Source organism: Telopea speciosissima, chromosome 11 (genome assembly GCF_018873765.1).
Source record: "Telopea speciosissima isolate NSW1024214 ecotype Mountain lineage chromosome 11, Tspe_v1, whole genome shotgun sequence".
Lineage (NCBI taxonomy): Eukaryota > Viridiplantae > Streptophyta > Magnoliopsida > Proteales > Proteaceae > Telopea > Telopea speciosissima.
Window position 1 is genome coordinate 6,300,022 of NC_057926.1, and position 18,601 is coordinate 6,318,622.

Here is an 18,601-nt window from a genome sequence, read left to right on the forward strand (position 1 = left end):
AAGGAGAAATAAGACAATAAAGTAAAAATACAACTTAGTCATGTCTTATAACTAGACAGTGACAAAATTACCCCTATACAAGATATTCTAACAACTCTAACACTCCCCCTCAAGCTGGAGAATAAATGTCATACATTCCCAGCTTGCACAATAGAGTATTAAATAGACTAGAAGAGAGACCCTTGGTGAAGATATCTGCTACTTGATCACCTGTCTTCACAAAGGGAGTACAAATGCACCTAGAATCCAACTTCTCTTTGATGAAGTGACGATCGACCTCAATATGCTTGGTTCAATCATGTTGAACCGGATTATGGGCAATGCTTATGGCAGCTTTGTTGTCACAATAAAGTCTCATTGGCCCTTCAGTTTCAAAGCTCAAATCGTGAAGAAGTTGTTTTAGCCATATAAGCTCACATACTCCATGGGCCATGGCCCTAAACTCGGCCTCAACACTAGATCGAGCAACAATTGGTTGTTTCTTGCTCCGCCAGGTAACTAGATTACCACCCAAGAAGGTACAATACCCAGAAGTAGATCTTCTGTCAGTGACTGAACTAGCCCAATCAGCATCTGTGTAGCCTTCAATCTGCAAATGGTCATGCCTGGCAAATAGAAGGCCCTTTCCTGGACAGGATTTCAAGTATTTGATGATGCGATATACTGTATCCAGATGTCCACCCCTGGGAGCATGCATGAACTGACTCACCACTCCAATTGCATAAGAGATGTCTGGTCGAGTCAGGGAGAGATAGATTAGTTTCCCAACTAACCTCTGGTACTTGCTTGCATCTATAAGAGAAGAACCACATTCATCACCAAGTTTATGATTCGTATCAATGGGGGAAGTGGCTGGTTTGCACCCCATCATCCCTGTCTCTTTCAGAAGATCCAAGACAAATTTCCTTTGGCAAATGTTGATCCCTTTCCTTGATCTAGATACCTCAATACCCAAGAAGTATTTTAAGATTCCAAGGTTTTTGATCTCAAACTGTTTAGCCAGATAAGACTTCAATCTATCTATCTCAGCAACATCATTCCCAGTCACCACAATGTCATCAACATAGACAATGAGAGCTGTAATTGTACCATTACCTCTCCTGATAAACAAGGTGTGGTCAGCTTGACTCTGGGAATACCCATTCTTCATAATAGCTTGTCTAAATCTCTCAAACCAGGCCTTAGGAGACTGCTTTAGGCCATAGAGAGCTTTCTTCAACAAACACACTTTCCCTTCAGCTGAGGGACACTTAAAACCAGGTGGAGGCTGCATGTACACAACTTCTGCTAAATCTCCATGAAGAAATGCATTCTTCACATCTAATTGGTACATAGGCCAATCTTTATTGGCTGCTACTGAAAGAAGAACCCTGATGGAGTTATGCTTGGCTACAGGGGCAAAAGTCTCCTGGTAGTCAATGCCATACACCTGACTATACCCTTTTGCAACCAGCCGAGCTTTGTACCTTTCCATTGTACCATCGGATCTATACTTGATTGTATAAACCCATCTACATCCAACTGGAGTTCTCCCCCTAGGAAGATCAACAAGTGTCCAAGTATTGTTCTTCTCTAGAGCCACCATTTCCTCAGTCATTGCTTGCATCCATTTTGGATTGGATAAGGCCTCTGTGACATTTTTGGGAATAGAAGAAGACTCAAGAGCAGTGGAAAAAGCAACACCTGTAGGAGAAATGGAGTCATAGGAAACAAACTGGGCTATGGGATTAGTACAGGTTCTCTTCCCCTTTCTAATAACAATGGGAAGATCTAATTCAGCAGGAAAGGGATTACCTGACTGAAGAGGATGAGACTGAGGATGTGGATCCAAAGAGGGGTTTTGGCAGGGTCGCTTGTACCATGGTTGCTTCCCTTTTTCCTTCAACAAGCATTCACCTCTTGTGAATACACCATCTTCTTTGAATCTTATCCCCTTGTATTCCTTTTGTCTGCTAGCATCACCATCACCATCACCATCACCATCACCAATACCATCAACATCAGCATCATCCACAACATCCACTTCTTTGTACTTTCCAATATCAAATAGAAATGGGGAAGTGGAGGTAGGCAAGGGAGATAGGAAGGGAATGACATCCGCATTCTGTTCACTGCTAATACTCTCCCCCTGAACAGAATGACGAGGGGAAGAAGAAAAAAAAGGAATAGATTCAAAGAAGGTGACATCTTTGGAGAGAAATCGCCTTCGGGAAGAAGGATGGTGGCACTTATACCCTTTAGTGGAATCAGAGTAGCCCAAGAATATGCACTTGAGAGCTTTGGGATCAAGCTTGGTGCGGGCTGATTTGTTGACATGTACATAACAAACACAACCAAAGACGCGTGGAGACAAGGAAAAAACTGAGGATTGAGGAGAAAGAAGAGCCAAGGGGGACTTGGAGCCAAGGAGTGGACTTGGCATCCGGTTAATAAGAAAGGCAGCGGTAAGAAGGGCATCAGACCAGAATGTCTTAGGCACGTGCATACCAAAGAGAAGACCCCTGGTGATTTCCAGCAAATGGTGGTTTTTGCGTTCAGCCACCCCATTTTGTTGTGGGGTGTCAACACAAGCTAGTTGATGGATGATGCCCATATCAGAAAAGAACTGTTGGAGCCCCCCATACATGTACTCACCCCCCTTATCAGATCTAACAATTTTGATGTGAGTACCAAACTGAATACTGATAAGGTGATAAAACTCCTTAAAAGCATCACAAACATCACTCTTTTGTTTTAACAAAACAATCCAAGTAGACCGAGAATAGTCATCCACAAATGAAACAAAATAACGAAAACCAGATAAGGAAATAGTAGGAGAAGGCCCCCAAACATCAGTATGAACAAGGGAAAAAGGTGCAGTAGATCTATTACCACGATAAGGATAAGATGTGCGACAATGTTTAGCAAAAATACAAGATTCACACTGAAAAACATAAGATGCAAGAAAAAAAGTAAACAAGTGGGGTAACTGTCTCCTCATAACGACAAAAGAGGGATGACCCAAACGTTGATGCCAAAGCATAACAGGCTCCAAAGTACTCCGGTCATGCCGACCACAAACATAAGCTGCAGCAGTAGATTGAGCAGGTGACTGTGGCTCAAGAAGATAGAGTCCTCCTTTCTCAATCCCACTGCCAATAACCCTTTTTGTCTCCAAATCCTGAAAGACACAATAAGAAGGAAATAAAGTGACACAACAATGTAAGGATTTGGTTAGGTGACTCACTGATAATAGGTTAGTGGCAAAGTCAGGAACATGAAGGACAGACTCAAGGGAAATAGAAGGAGTAACCCGCACATTACCCTTACCAGAGACAGAGGAAAGGATACTATCAGCAACCCTTACCTTATCCCGGCCAGAACAAATGGAATAGGAATCATAGTACTGGGACATACCAGTCATGTGATCAGAGGCTCTAAAGTCAATGATCCAAGTGGGTGCAGTAGGGGTAGCAGATGAGACCTGCAGAGCTGAGGCAGAAGTAGTCAACCCTCCAGAGCTAGAACCAGTAGCTGACCCTCCAAGGTGAGACATCAACCGACGTAGGGCTGCAATATCATCCTGTGAGAGGGAATCAGGAGCAGGCTGCGGTCCAGGTGGCTCAGACTCAGATGTCACAGAATGAGCCTTAGCTCCCCCTTGCTTGCCTCCACGAGCATGAGATGAACTACCACGCATACCAGGGGGCTGCCCATGAAGATCCCAGCACCGGTCCTTGGTATGTCCAAGCTTGCCACAATGGTCACATTTGTATCTCTCACGGCCTTTCCCCCCACTTTTCCAGTCTTTTTGGGAACTGGAAGCAAGAGCAAACCTCTCTGTTGATGGTACAATATCCATAGTGGTCCTCCGGGTTTCCCCACTTTGCAAATAACTGCACACATCATCCAGAGATGGAAAGGGAGACCTCCCTAAGATTTGCAGGCGAAGGGGCTCATATTCAGAGTTAAGACCACCAAGCAAAATAAGGATCCTTTCCTTTTCTTGGCTCCTGTAGACTTTTGCCTGATCCTCAGCATTGGACAACTGGAGATTGGTATAATGATCATACTCCTCCCACAAGCTAATAACAGAGTTGTAGTACTCAGATATACTCCTATCACCCTGTTTTATATGAATGATTTTTTGGAGAATTTGATACACTTTTGTTGAATCTCCAACTCTATCAAAAATTCTGGATACACCGTCCCAAATATCTTTAGTAGTCTCCTTACTCATAAATCTCCGACCTATCTCAGGTCTCATGGAAAAGATCAGCCAAGTCATGACAGTGGAGTTTTCAGTCTCCCACTTGAGATAGCCTGCATCAGTAGTAGCAGGAGCTGTGATAGACCCAGTAATGTACCCCAACTTCCCCCTACTACGTCCCCCTACTACGTAGGGACAACTTCACGGAACGGGACCAATCCAAATAGTTGGTATTGTCCAACTTCACAACTGAGATTTGGGTGTTGGGGTTATCAAAGGAAGCCATGGTTGGGAAACCACCACTTGGGCTGCCGGCTGTAATTGGTCCACTGACCTCAGAATCTTGTCCAGACACAGTGGACATAATAGGCAAACACTTCAACAATCAATATAAATTGTTTGCGCAAGTGGGGAGTATACTCAACCCAAAACAAGGAGACAGACCAATACAAAAAATGGTCCCAAATCAACCAAACCACAAGGCTGAGGCCAAGCCTAAAAAACAGCAAGCATATGAAGAGCAAAAACTTGCATAACTCAAACCAAATTCTGCTAGTAGCCAAGAACCTTTAGTCCATAACACCCAATAAGTGTATCAAGATGTAATACTATCACATTCAGCCATCCAATACAGCAGACCTCAGAGAAGACAAAAAAACAGAGCAGCCCTCTGACCCTCCACCTTCAAGGGCAGGCTCTTAGGGCTTCAAAAAGGCACTCCCATACGACACAAATGGGACAAGTTCCAAGGTCATCCAAGCTGCCAAAGGCAGAATCGAAACTGAGACACTCCTAGGCTGGCGGAAAAACAGAGCCTGGTTTCAAGTCTTCAAAACATCTAGCAGCAAGGCAGCATTTCTTTTTCAACAAACAAGAGCTTTGGGGTCTGAAACAACACCGCTAGGCGATGCAACTCCAATAGGTCTCATGCCAAGATGTGGGAGAAGAGAAGGAGAACCAAGAAGAAGCTTCACAAGCTGGCGGTAACTTGCCAGTCTTCCTCCATAGCTTCAAGTCACCTTCAGCAGCTCCTAAACTCTCTCCAACTTAGAGAATACCACTCCCAAGACTGTAAGGAGTATAGGTCTCACATATACAGCCTCCAATGGAACCCCCTTTACATTTATAGGGTTCCAAAGAGAGGAGAAGATGAGGACTGAGCTCAGCCGACTCTCAAACCAGAGATGTTGGCTCTGATACCAAGTTGAAAGTCAAAGGTAGATCGAATCTGGTAAGAGAAGAAGTTTACAGCAAGAAGAAGAAGGAGGAGAGAAGAGAGAAGAAGAAGAGTAGAGAATGGGAGAATCGATTGTGTGTGTTGAGAGTGATTCTCAACACACATATTAGCTTCATTCATTAAGTCTTCCAAATTACACAAGCCTCCCTAGGGAGGTAAGGAGAAATAAGACAATAAAGTAAAAATACCAACTTAGTCATGTCTTATAACTAGACAGTGACAGAACTACCCCTATACAAGATATTCTACCAACTCTAACAATTTTCTGGTCTTGGAGGGACAGGTAAGAAATAGTTGTCAAGGCGTAGGCGACGCCTAGGCGTCCTGGCACCTTGGTCGCCTAGTTGGTGTCGCCTTGATTTTGGACCCTCTCCAACGCCTTCGGTCACCTATATGCCGTGACAACTATGGTAAGACCCAGCTTGAAGGCCCAAACCAAGAACTGGTCCTAAGCCAGTTTTCTGGTCTGGCAAGGGCTGGTAGACTACATAGGATGCAATCTTTAGTTTATTTTATTTTTATATGGGTGGGTAGATTACTTGGGACTTATTGGGTAATGTAGGAGATAGTTTCCTTGTTTAAGTTTTTATTTCCTAGTTGAGTAGGTTTCTATTTTCCTCTTATTTATACACATGTAATCTCGATATTTGAGTTTAGAAATTGAATATTGAATTGAGAACAAGTCATTGGATGGTACCGTATTGTTGTGTGGTTGTTGGTCGCTGGCTGCTTCTTCCTTTCTCCTATTCTTCATCCAGTTTCCTTCGATCTCAGGTACATCCCATCCCTGTTTCTCTCTTCGATCTCTTCTTTCCTTGTTATGTTATACTCCAGTCTTTTTCTTGAGTTTCTGCTCTTCAGCTTTCTTAACCCCACACACATAGTACCCTGTTTCAGCAGTACTAACACTCCTCACTTAATTGGATAGATCTCTCTCACCCTTTCTCCTTTCGTCTTCATACTTTGGGTGTGGGCTCCTCTGTCCTAGGCGACTCTAACCCCAAGCCTTCTTAGCCCCACACACATAGTACCCTGTTTCAGCGGTACGAACACTCCTCACTTAATTGGATAGATCTCCCTCACCCTTTCTCTTTTTCGTTCTCATACTTTGGGTGTGGGCTCCTCTGTCCTAGGCGACTCTAACCCCAGGCCCTTACCCATCGAAACTCCCCCAGTTGCAAGAATCTACTCTGATACCATCTCAGAACCTGTTCTTACTTACAGGTTCAGGTTCAGCAGTTAAAATCTATTTTTGAGTTTATTATTTTGAGTGCTAGTCGATTCATTCCAGTAGTACATGGAACTAACAACCTTTGCCTGATATTTGAAGTTGATTGGGTTTGTATTGAATGAGTTCTCTCAGCCGTAAGCTAAGGAACTCTTTGCTGGTTATTTCTTCGATTGAAGGTTGTAGAAGACTTGGTGACATTATATTATTTGTCACCACACCACTCTCTTTCCTAAAATACGCTCCCCTTCATCTTAAGTTCTGTCGTTATCCTTGTTTAATGTTAATGCCTAGTCTACCCAACAACAACAACAAGAAAAAAGACAAATGAAGGATGGGAAATAAATAGAAAGATGAAAGATAGTAAGAGGAAAGAGGCACAGCTCAGCACGTCAGGAGATTCTCAGCTAATTGGGGTCTACGACATGGATCTTTGCCCTCCAATAGGCTCTGTCCGAAGTCATACTTGGTACAAGACCTAGACTATGCATGTCCTTCCTCACCACTTCTCCTATGGTCATCTAAGGTCTGCCCTAGCTCTTTTAGCTCCTTCAATTGGAATCATATCACTCTTCCTTACTAGGGCGTCCCTAGGTCTCCGTTGAATATGACCATACCAACTTAAACGACTCTCTCGGAGCTTGTCATTGATCAAGGCAACTCCCAAGTCCGATCTTATATGTTCATTCCGTACTTTATCCTTCCTTGTTTTTCCACACATCCATCTTAACATCCTCATCTCTACTACAAAAAGCTTATCAATATGACACTTCTTAATTGCCCAACATTCTGCCCCATGCATCATAGCTGGTCGAACAACAGTCCTATAGAACTTTCTTTTAAGCTTTAATGGAATACGTCGGTCACACAGCACTCTGGACGCACCTCTCCACTTCATCCTTCCTACTTTAATTCTTTGTGAAACATCATCTTCGATGTTACCTTCTTTATTTGTGATTGACCCCAGATATCTAAAATAGTTACTTTGTGGTATCTCTCTTTCCTCAATTCGCACCATATCAGTATCCATCATAGTGTGAGGGAAGTTACACATTATATACTCCATCTTCGTTCTACTAATCTTAAAGCCTCTTGTTTCCATGGTTGACCTCCAAAGCTCTAACTTAGAGTTAGCCCCTTCTTTTGTCTCATCAACCAAAACGACACCATCGGCGAAGAGCATACACCATGGGACCTCGTCTTGAATGCTCTTGGTTATATCGTCCATGAAAAGCGCAAAACAATAAGGTCTTAAGGCTGAACCCTAATGTAAAGCAATCGTAATTGGGAATTCCTTGCCTGGACCTCCCACAGATCTCACACTAGTCACCACGGCCTCATACATATCTATAATGACATCCGCATATTTACTTGACACCCCTCTCTTCACTAGAACATGTTGGATTAGACCTCTAAGGACTCGGTCATATGATTTTTCCTGTTCAATAAAGACCATATGGAGATCCTTCGTGCTATTTCTATATCTTTCCATGAGCCTCCTCAATAAGTAGATATCTTCTATCATGGATCTACCTAGCATAAAACCAAATTGGTTCATCGAGATATGAGTCTCTCTTCTCAAATGGGCTTCAATAACCTTCTCCCACAATTTCATAATGTGACTCATTAGCTTTATGCTTCTATAGTTATTACAATTTTGGATATCACCTTTATTTTTATAGATCAGGACTATAATGCTTCTCCTCCATTCATTTGGAATCTTCTTTGTGTTCATAATCCTATTAAACAAATTGGTTAACCAATTAACCCCACAACCTCCAAGGGTTTTCAATACTTCAATTGGAATCTCATATGGGCCTGATGTCTTGCCTACTTTCATCTTTCTTAAGGCTTCATTAGCTTCCGCCACAGTAACCTTTCGTACATATTTATGACGTGTGGTGTCTTGTTGGATAATGTAATTGTCCAAGTCATTTCTACCCGACCTATCTCCATTTAGTAGGTCACAAATATACGCATCCCATCTCTTCACAATGCCCTCATCCCTTACCAAAACTCTGCAGTCATCACCCTTTATACACCTCACTTGATCGAAATCTCTACTCTTCCTTTCTCTCATCTTAGTTATCTTATAAATAGTTTTTTCCCTTTCTTTTGTGTTTAGGTTGATATAGAGATCCTCATATTTCTTCACCCTAGCCATGTTAGGTTTTAGAGTAGATGAAGAAGGAAGAAAAAGGCTCCAAGAGAGCCAAGAGTTCAAACACGATTTGGGGAAAATCTATTATGTCTCTAAACTAGAGACAAACAAGCTTATATTGAAAAGAATTTAAAATTACACACAGGCCCTTAACCTTATACAAATTACACATAGAAAACATAAAAAAGGGGTTATATACATATATACCCCTGATAACACCATTCTTAACACTCCCCCTCAAGCTGGGTGGTATATGTCATACATACCCAGCTTGTCTAACATAAAACTAAAGTGATGAGAGCTTAGTCCTTTGGTGAAGATATCTGCCACTTGTTCATTTGTCTTCACAAAAGGAGTACTAATAGTCTTAGACTCTATCTTCTCCTTGATGAAGTGTCTGTCAACCTCAACATGCTTTGTCCGGTCATGTTGAACCGGATTGTGAGCAATACTTATGGCTGCCTTGTTATCACAGTATAAACTCATAGGTTCAGTCGTCTCAAACCCCAATTCTTGAACAAGTTTCTTCAACCACAAGATTTCGCACACACCATGAGCCATGGCTCTAAACTCTGCTTCAGCACTTGACCTAGCCACCACAGGTTGCTTCTTACTTCTCCAGGTGACTAAGTTTCCCCAAAAAAAGTACAATATCCGGAGGTAGACCTTCTATCAGAAATAGACCCGGCCCAATCAGCATCTGTATATACTTCAATTCTTAAGTGACCATTCCTGGAGAAGAGAAGACCCTTTCCAGGGCATGACTTCAAATACCTGAGGATCCTGTAGATTGCATCAAGATGTCCCATCTTAGGTGCATGCATAAACTGACTCACCACTCCAACAGCATAGGTTATGTCTGGTCTGGTGAGTGAAAGATAGATTAGCTTGCCTACTAATCTCTGATATTTTTCAGCATCCACAAGAGGTTCACCACAATCTTCCCCTAGTTTGTGGTTCTGCTCAATAGGGGAGGAGATCGGTTTGCATCCTTAGTAGCCTGTCTCTGTAAGTAGATCAAGAATAAACTTCCTTTGGCAAACATTGATCCGTTGCTTGCATCTTGAAACTTCAATCCCTTGAAAATACTTCAATGGACCGAGATCTTTGATCTCAAACTGCTGAGCCAAATAAAGCTTAAGCTTTGAGATTTCACCTTCACTGTTTCCCGTGACCACAATGTCATCAACGTAAACAATGAGAGTTGTAATAGTGCTGCCCTTTCTTTGTATAAACAATGTGTGATCAGCTTGACTTTGAGTATACCCATTTTGTAGGAGGGCTTGTCTAAATCTCTCAAACCAGGCCTTAGGAGACTGTTTGAGTCCATAAAGAGCCTTCCTAAGACGACACACTTTCCCATGGCCACCAGTATGCTTGAACCCAGGAGGAGGATGCATATATACCTCTTCTTCTAGATCACCATGTTGGAATGCATTCTTCACATCAAGCTGGTACAATGGCCAATCAAGATTTGCAGCCATTGAGAGAAGTACACGGATGGAGTTGTGCTTGGCCACTGGAGCAAAGGTTTCCTGATAGTCAATGCTATATACCTGTGTATAACCCTTGGCGACAAGTCTTGCCTTATACCTCTCCACAGTATCATCAGACTTGAACTTGACTGTGAATACCCATCTGCATCCAACAGGGATTCTCCCCTTAGGGAGTTCAACAAGGTCCCAAGTGTGATTCTTCTCAAGAGCCAACATTTCTGTGTTCATTGCTTCTCTCCATTTTGGATCTGCCATAGCCTCTGCTACATTCTTGGGAATAGATATGGATGAGATAGCTACAGTGAAAGCTATACCTGTAAGGGAGATAGAATCATAGGAAACAAACTTGGCAATGGGATTAGTACATGCCCGAGTTCCCTTACGGTGAGCAATAGGAAGATCTAAGTCTGAGGATGTAGAAGTAGAGGGAGGTATACCTGTCTCGATGGATGGAGGTTCAGGATGAGGAGACGAGGAAGGATTTTGGCAGGTCTTCTTTATAGGAAGCCATGAAGAAGGATTTCTCCTGTCCTTCGTATGCACCAGTAGCTCCCCCTGTTCTCTGTTCACCTGTGCACTAGGAGGCTCCCCCTCAACAACAGTATCCACAGAAGGTTTCTTTCCCTTGTCAATCTAAAAAGGGGAAATAGGGATAAGAGAGGAGAAAGGAAATGAAACAAACTCGGGAACCTCTTTACCCTCAACACCATCACCAAGAGATGAACACTCCCCTTGAAGAGGTGACTGAAAATATGGTATGGTTTCAAAGAAATGGACATCTTTGGAGAGAAGCCACCGACGAGTAGGAGGATGATAACATTTATACCCTTTGGAGGTGGAGGAATACCCAAGAAAGATGTACTTTAGAGCCTTAGGATCTAATTTAGTGCGGGCAGATTTGCTAATATGGACATAGCAAATACAACCAAACACCCTTGGTGGAAGAGAGAAGGAAGAAGAACGTGAGGGTAAGACATCAAGAGGAACTTTGAAGTTCAAGATACTGGACGGCATATGATTAATAAGAAAGACAGCAGTTAGTAGGGCATCAAACCAAAAAGTTTTTGGAACATGTATGGTAAACCAAAGGGATCTAGCCACTTCAAGGAGATGGCGATTTTTTCTTTCCGCCACCCCATTTTGTTGTGGGGTATTGACACAGGCCACCTGATGAATAATGCCATGGTCAGAAAAAAAAGGTTTCCAAGCCACTAGACATATACTCCCCACCTTTGTCAGAACGGACAATTTGGATCCGAGTTTGAAATTGCGTATACACTAACTCATAAAAAATTTTAAATGCAACATAGACATCACTTTTGTGTTTCAACTGGTAAACCCAAATAACCCGAGAATAGTCATCAATGAAAGAAACAAAGTAGAGGAAGCCAGGCAAAGAGGTAACAAGGGAAGGCCCCCAAACATCAGTATGGATAAGATGAAAAGGTGAAGTAGATCTATTACCATTAGATGCATAAACTGTTTTACAACTTTTGGCAAATAGACAAGGTTCACAATGAAAAACATGAGTGACAGGAAAAGAAGCAAATAAATGAGGTAACAATTTCCTCATAACAGAAAAGGAAGGGTGCCCCAAACGACGATGCCAAAGCAAAATATCCTCCTGAGTACGTCCACCTTCTTGCCCACAAACATAGGATTGAGCATGCACAGCAGGGGAAGCACTAGTCTCCAAAATATATAAGCCATTAGTCTCACGACCACTGCCAATCACCTTCCTCGTCACCAAATCCTGAAAAAGACAATGGGTAGGAAAGAAGGTGACAAAGCAGTTTAAAGATTTAGTCAATTGGCTAACTGAAAGAAGGTTAGTGGCAAAGTTGGGAACATGAAAGACCGACTTCTAAGGTAAAAAAGGGGTAACCTGGATATCTCCCTTACCAGAAATGGACGAGAAGGAACCATCAGCAATTTTTACCTTATCTTTCCCAAAACAAACAGAATAGGAATTATACAGCTGAGACCTACCAGTCATATGATCCGTGGCACCCGAGTCAATGACCCAAGGTGTGGTGTCAGAGGAGGAGGAAGCCTGTAGTGCAATGGAAGTAGGAGTAGCAGAGGACCCATCCAGGTGGGCTACAACCCGGCGAAATGCGGCAATGTCTTCTTTGGAAAGAGAGGATGAATCAGCCTCAATTACCCCAACATGAGCCTTAGGCCCCTTCTTCCGCTGTCCCTTCAGTCCCCCAGAGGAACCAGGAGGGGGCTTCCCATGGAGATCCCAACAAAAATCCTTTGTATGCCCAGATTTACCACAATGATCACATAAAAATCGGCCCTTCATAGATCCCTTAGCAGCCCCCTTATCAGCTCCCTTAGTAGAGTCCTGAGGGGTGGAAGAAACAAGAGCAAAACGCTCAACAGTGGAGTTCGGAGTAGTCCCCATGGCACCCCTACGGGTCTCCTCACTCTGTAGATATCCACACACCTCCTCTAGTGAGGGAAGGCTTGGTCGGCTAAGGATTTGTACCCTAAGAGGCTCAAATTCAGAATTGAGGCCGCCAAGAAGAAATAGGACCCTCTCTTTCTCAAACAACCTATGCACCTTGATTTCATCATCAGGACACAACTGAAGATCTCTATAGTGATCATACTCCTCCCACAGGCGCACAACAAGACTATAGTAGTCAAAGATACTTCTATCACCCTGGCGCAGGCTAACAATCTGTTGGAGAAGTTGGTACACCTTTGTAGAGTCCCCAACTCGATCAAAGATACGGGCCACACTATCCCAAATGTCTTTGGCAGTCTCCTTGCCCATAAACCTCCTTCCAATCTCAGGCTTCATTGAGAAAAGAAGCCAAGCCATCACAAGAGAATTCTCAGTGTCCCATTTGGGGTACCCTTGCTCGGTAGGCAAGGGGGCCTTGATGCTGCCATTTATATACCCCATCTTCCCCCTACACCTAAGAATCAATTTCATGGATCGGGACCAATCCAGGTAATTGGAATTGTCCAACTTGACAATGGGGAGCTGCACATTTGGGTTCTCATATAGAGGGGCTGGTGGTGATGCAACAGTTGGGTCTGCAGATATAGGCAAGGCTGTTTCAACATTTTTTCCACCCATTTTGACCTTAAACCAAACACTTGATAGGTCCAAACAACAGCACTTCAACCACAACACTTCTCCTCAAACACAGCAGTAAAAAACAGAGGCAAACAGAGACAACTGAAAAAAAGGTTGTAGAACCTCAAATAATCACCAAACAGCAGTGGAGTGACAAAGGCAAACCTCCCTTATCAAAAAACGATGCTAAGTGGCCCAGAAAAGACAGCAAACAAAGCTCTACTGATGAGCTTTATCACTCCTACAACCCAGGCTGGCGGAAAAAAGTGTAGAATAGGTCTGGCCGAAATGCAGATTCTACCCTTTGATGCTTCCAATAGGCTGGAGATGATCCAATGAGAAGAAAGAGGACTTCCACACGAAACTAGAGCATCTGGTTGCTCCCATTTGGATGCCAAACAAGTGAGAAATAGCTTTGTGAAGAGACCCTCAGGTTACCTTCGAATACCAGCAAGAACCAAGAGATGAAAGCTAACCCTAGCCTTCCAAGAAACCTTCAAACACTTTCAAACTCCAGGAACAAACTGCTCTGATACCATGTTAGGTTTTAGAGTAGATGAAGAAGGAAGAAAAAGGCTCCAAGAGAGCCAAGAGTTCAAACACAATTTGGGGAAAATCTGTTATGTCTCTAAACTAGAGACAAACAAGCTTATATTGAAAAGAATTTAAAATTACACACAGGCCCTTAGCCTTATACAAATTACACATAGAAAACATAAAAGAGGGGTTATGTACATATATACCCCTGATAACACCATTCTTAACAAGCCATCCCCACAATCTTCCTAGCTTCGTTTATGGCATTATTATACTTCTTTTTATCCTCTGTTTTCTTAGTCCTTTGCCAAGTCTTAAAACACACTTTCTTGGTCTTAATAGCTGCTTGGACCTCATTGTTCCACCACCAAGTCTCCCTAGGAGCCTGATGACTACCCTCCGCTTCCCATAGCACATCTTTGGCAACCCTCTTAGTACAAGTCATCGTCTTTTGCCATATCGCATTGGTGTCTCCTTCAAAGTCCCACTTTCCTTGTTTGACCGCCTTATCAGTAAATGTCCTTAGGTACTCCCCTTTTAATCCCACCACCTTATCTTAGGGTGCATAGGTTCTCTCTTCCTATGCTTATGGGCACTGAAACACATATTCAGGGTCAGCAGCCTATGTTGGGTTGTTAGGCTCTTCCTGAGGATAACCTTGCAGTCCTTACACAAAACACACCATTCTGTCAGTCATTCTTGTTAGGAAGAAGTAATTTAACTGGTATGAATCCCACCTTTGTAGGTAACTAAGTGTTCCTATTTTTTTTTAAAAGAAAGTGTTCACAATGGACCGAAGCCTCCATGGACACCTTCATAGCCTCTACAATCACTCCCAATGTGGCCGTTCAGGTCACCTTCAATAATAATCGGTTCATCCTGACCAAAACCCTGAACTAAATCATCCATGAAATCCCAAAATTGGTGCTTACTATTTTCATCCAATCCTATTTGGGGTGCGTAAGCACAGACGATATTGACAACCTCTTTCTCCAACACTAGTTTGATGAATATAATCTTATCACCCACTCTTTTAACCTCCATAACATCATTCTTTAGATCTTTATCCACTATTATCCCCACTCTGTTTCTATTACATTGGTCTCCCATATACCAAAGTTTGAAGTCGTCCAACACTTTAGCTTTGTTACCCTTCTATCTTGTCTCTTGGATACATGCTATATTAATCCTCCATCTCCTCATAACATCTATCAACTCAAGGCTCCTACCCGTTAAGGGTCTAATGTTCTAGGAAGCTAATCTAATCCTACTTTTCTGGGCTGACATAATTCCTCTCACTTGCCCTTGCCTAATTATCACTGCATCAGGGCGTCGACGCGGCGCGTCGCATACAGGGGACGCCCTAGAAGAAAGAGGATGGAAAGACATAAGAGCAAGAAAAAGATCAAAAACCAAAAGAATTCATGCAAAAGGTGATTGGCCGAATATACTTATCTCCTTTCGGCCAATCAACTTTTGCATGGATCCTAGTCTACCCCTCTTTAAATATTAATTACTTCTGTTGCCCAGCTCCTAGTTCTTTACCAAGCAGCCCTCAAATATTCTGTTTGCTTACAATTATACCACTCCATTGTAAACTTTGAAATAATTACAGAAGTACCATTATCTTTCATCTTTTCGTTATTATTCCCTTGGGTGGGCCCATAAGCGATCCAAACCAAGGTTTTCGAATCTTGGATTGCGTCACTCTACTAAAAACAAGAACACTGAGTCCTTAAACACTATAGGTTTCCATTGTATCAGTAATTCACTATAGAAACATTAAGAATATGGTTTCTAAGCACAGTAGGGACTGGGGGGTTTCCCATGCAGTTTGAATTTCAGCATAGGAATACAAAATTTACAGTATGCACAAATAGGTTCAATAGGTCAAGTAAACTAGGTTCAAACGCTCTATCACATGTCTTCAAGTTAAAGGAGAAAACAGGAGTTTTTCAAGCAACCACGCCATCATATGCAATTAGAGAGTTCCAGGTCAGATTGAAAGAAGAAACAGAGGGTTCCAACAAAACACTATATGCAGTAAACAGGCTGCCAAGCTAAAACTAATCAAATCTGGCGTAATAGGTTCAAGCACGTCTTACCCAAACAAGTAAGAAGCTCAGATTTCAATTAAAAAGAGCAAACAAGGGTTTCCTAAACAAATTGAACAGTTAAACAGCCCTATGCCCGAGTCAAAATGTATGGTGGAATATATTCCTGACCTACAGTAAATGTTTCGTTTCAATTCCCTGTATTCCTTCTCTTCCTCTGTTTCTCTCTCAATTTCACTCCCCTTGTTCTTCCTTTTTCTTGCAGTGCCCTTCTTTCCCTATCTCTTCCTCTCTTGCAGTTCTCTTTCCTTCTACCTATCACTCATAGCTCCCTCTTCTTTCTCTTCGCAGTCCCTTCTCTCTCTCTATCTCTCAGTTACCTTCTGTCCCTCTACCTCTCCTTCTCTGTTTAGCCCCTCCTGTTTTACTGAATGAGGGCACCGGACCCCTTTCATAACAGAAAGACCTCGCTCTTCTGTTTTTTTTTCTACACCTATTACTTACTACTTCTACCCTTCACTACTATACTATTTACAATATGGCCCTTGGTCCTACGTACTCAACAAATTCAAGTATATCCATATGTATATATGGATGTATACATACATGCAAGGTTCTAAATCTTGGTTTCAAGGCCGATTTCTATCAGGCCCGAAACTGAGATGTGTCGGATCTTGTTTCGAGGTTTTGACACTGGGTTTCAACCTTGGGCCTCGGTTGAAACCTAGGGTCAAACTTGAGTTTCAACCAAGTCTCGACCCAAGGTTTTGTTTTGGCCAGGCCCAAAACCGAGACAACTTGGAGAATTCGGTCAGTTTCGACTGAGATTTAGTTCCATGCATACATGAAATCAGCTACTTTATCTGTCCATTTACTATAATAATAATAATTTTTTGTATAGACTACAAAAGCAACAAATTAGGATATTACATACAAGTTCAGAAATCCTAATGAAATTAGGACTAAACAACATATTAGACTTTTAAATTCCTAATGATACCAGGACAAGAACAAAAGAAAAATTCTTGTTCCCCACTTGGACTACAATTTATTGTTGAGCCTACACTACAACCAAGACATTAAAACAAAGGCCCATAACCATCTAATATCAGGGCAGTACCTATTTTTGGCCTGTTACTGCATTACAACACCTCCACAAAATTTGACTGCCAATAAATCAGCCTGTGCTAACTGCACATATTGCACACCTAAACACATCCATATATTCAAACACACATGTACATAGTTCTTGTCCTAACACATCCACATATTCAAACAAAGACAATTATTTAATTGTTTGGGCAGGATATCAAGACAGCTGATTGGTCCGAGTATGTGGCTCCATTTTGGCCAGCAGTAATTCGCTCAGCCTTAACATGGAAGGGCCTCACTTCGCTGCTGCGAAGTGGTAAGTTAAGCATCCATCATGTACATTTGTGTTATACTTCTTCCTGTAAGTTTGCTGTTTTCTTAATTGTCTGATTATGGGTGATTCAGGATGGAAAACTATAAAGGGAGCACTTGCTATGCCATGGATGATTGAGGGATACCAGAAAAATCTAATTAAATTTGCCATCATTACTTGCCGAAAGCCAGAATTAATTGGATGATGAATAATGAAAGGGTACTCAATGAAGATCATCACCCTTTCAATTTAGCTGACAAGCTTATTTTATTGGGTTTTAGCTTCTTTAAAAAAAAAGATAATGAATTTGGGGGTAATAATCACCCCTTATGATTTCTTTTTTTATAAGGTAAATAAAATTTTATAACAGTGGGGGAATCTCACTTTCTTTTTGAATTATTATTTCCTCTTCATTTATGTTTGAAATGATGCTTTAAGCTGTTATAATTTGATCTGTGCTTCTTTTGGCTGTGATTCACAAATGCCATCTATATGCTATACATGTTAGTCAGTCAATAATTAGATGTTCTTCAAATAAAAAGAAACAGGAAGACTCCTTTTGGTTGCAAGGGAAATTGAAGGAAAGGGAAGTTAAAATTTCAAACCTAAAAGGGTAATTTTGGTAATCATTACCCCAATATGATTGTATAAACTACTTAAATTTCTTACCAAATTTAGTAAAGATGATTTAAAGATGTAATTTTTATCTTACTTTCAAATCCAAGGGATTTAGATGCAAAGTAAAGTGAATTTTTATAAACAAATATGGAATGATTTGGAATTAGTAATATAATCATGTGGGTTAATGATTGTCTTTACTAGGAGCCATGTAGCCGACCTCATTTAGTTGGGATAAGGCTGAGTTGTTATTGAGTTTGTTGTTGGTGGGGTAATGATTACCAAAGTTTCTTTTATAGGTTTGAAATTTTCATTTCCCTTCCCTTCAATTTCCCTTGCAACCAAACAGAGCTGAAAAGAACTAGGTAGTATTAAAAAAAAGGGAAACGGCTGGGTATTCTAGCGGTATACTGTATGCTACCACCCTTATCCTCCATCCAACGGCTTTGTGCCTGATCGTGCACCATGTACAACCGTGCACAAAACCCTTTCCCTAAAACTAAGTCAAAATTGTTTAGATATAAAACAACTGTTATTCTCCATAAATATAGATGAACTGGGGAAAGGAAAAAGATATATATA

The 18,601-nt window shown here is 41.8% G+C and overlaps 1 protein-coding gene across 1 annotated transcript in view; it reads left to right on the forward strand.

Annotated features, from left to right (window-relative positions):
• LOC122646314 (probable tocopherol O-methyltransferase, chloroplastic) overlaps positions 1-17,658 on the forward strand; it is a 47,415-nt gene extending 29,757 nt beyond the window's left edge. Inside the window, exons 5-6 of the mRNA XM_043839845.1 lie at positions 17,302-17,404; positions 17,494-17,658. Coding sequence (XP_043695780.1) covers positions 17,302-17,404; positions 17,494-17,606 — 216 coding nt within the window. The 3' untranslated portion in view covers positions 17,607-17,658. The remainder of the gene's footprint in view (positions 1-17,301; positions 17,405-17,493) is intronic.
• Positions 17,659-18,601: the final 943 nt, after the last annotated feature.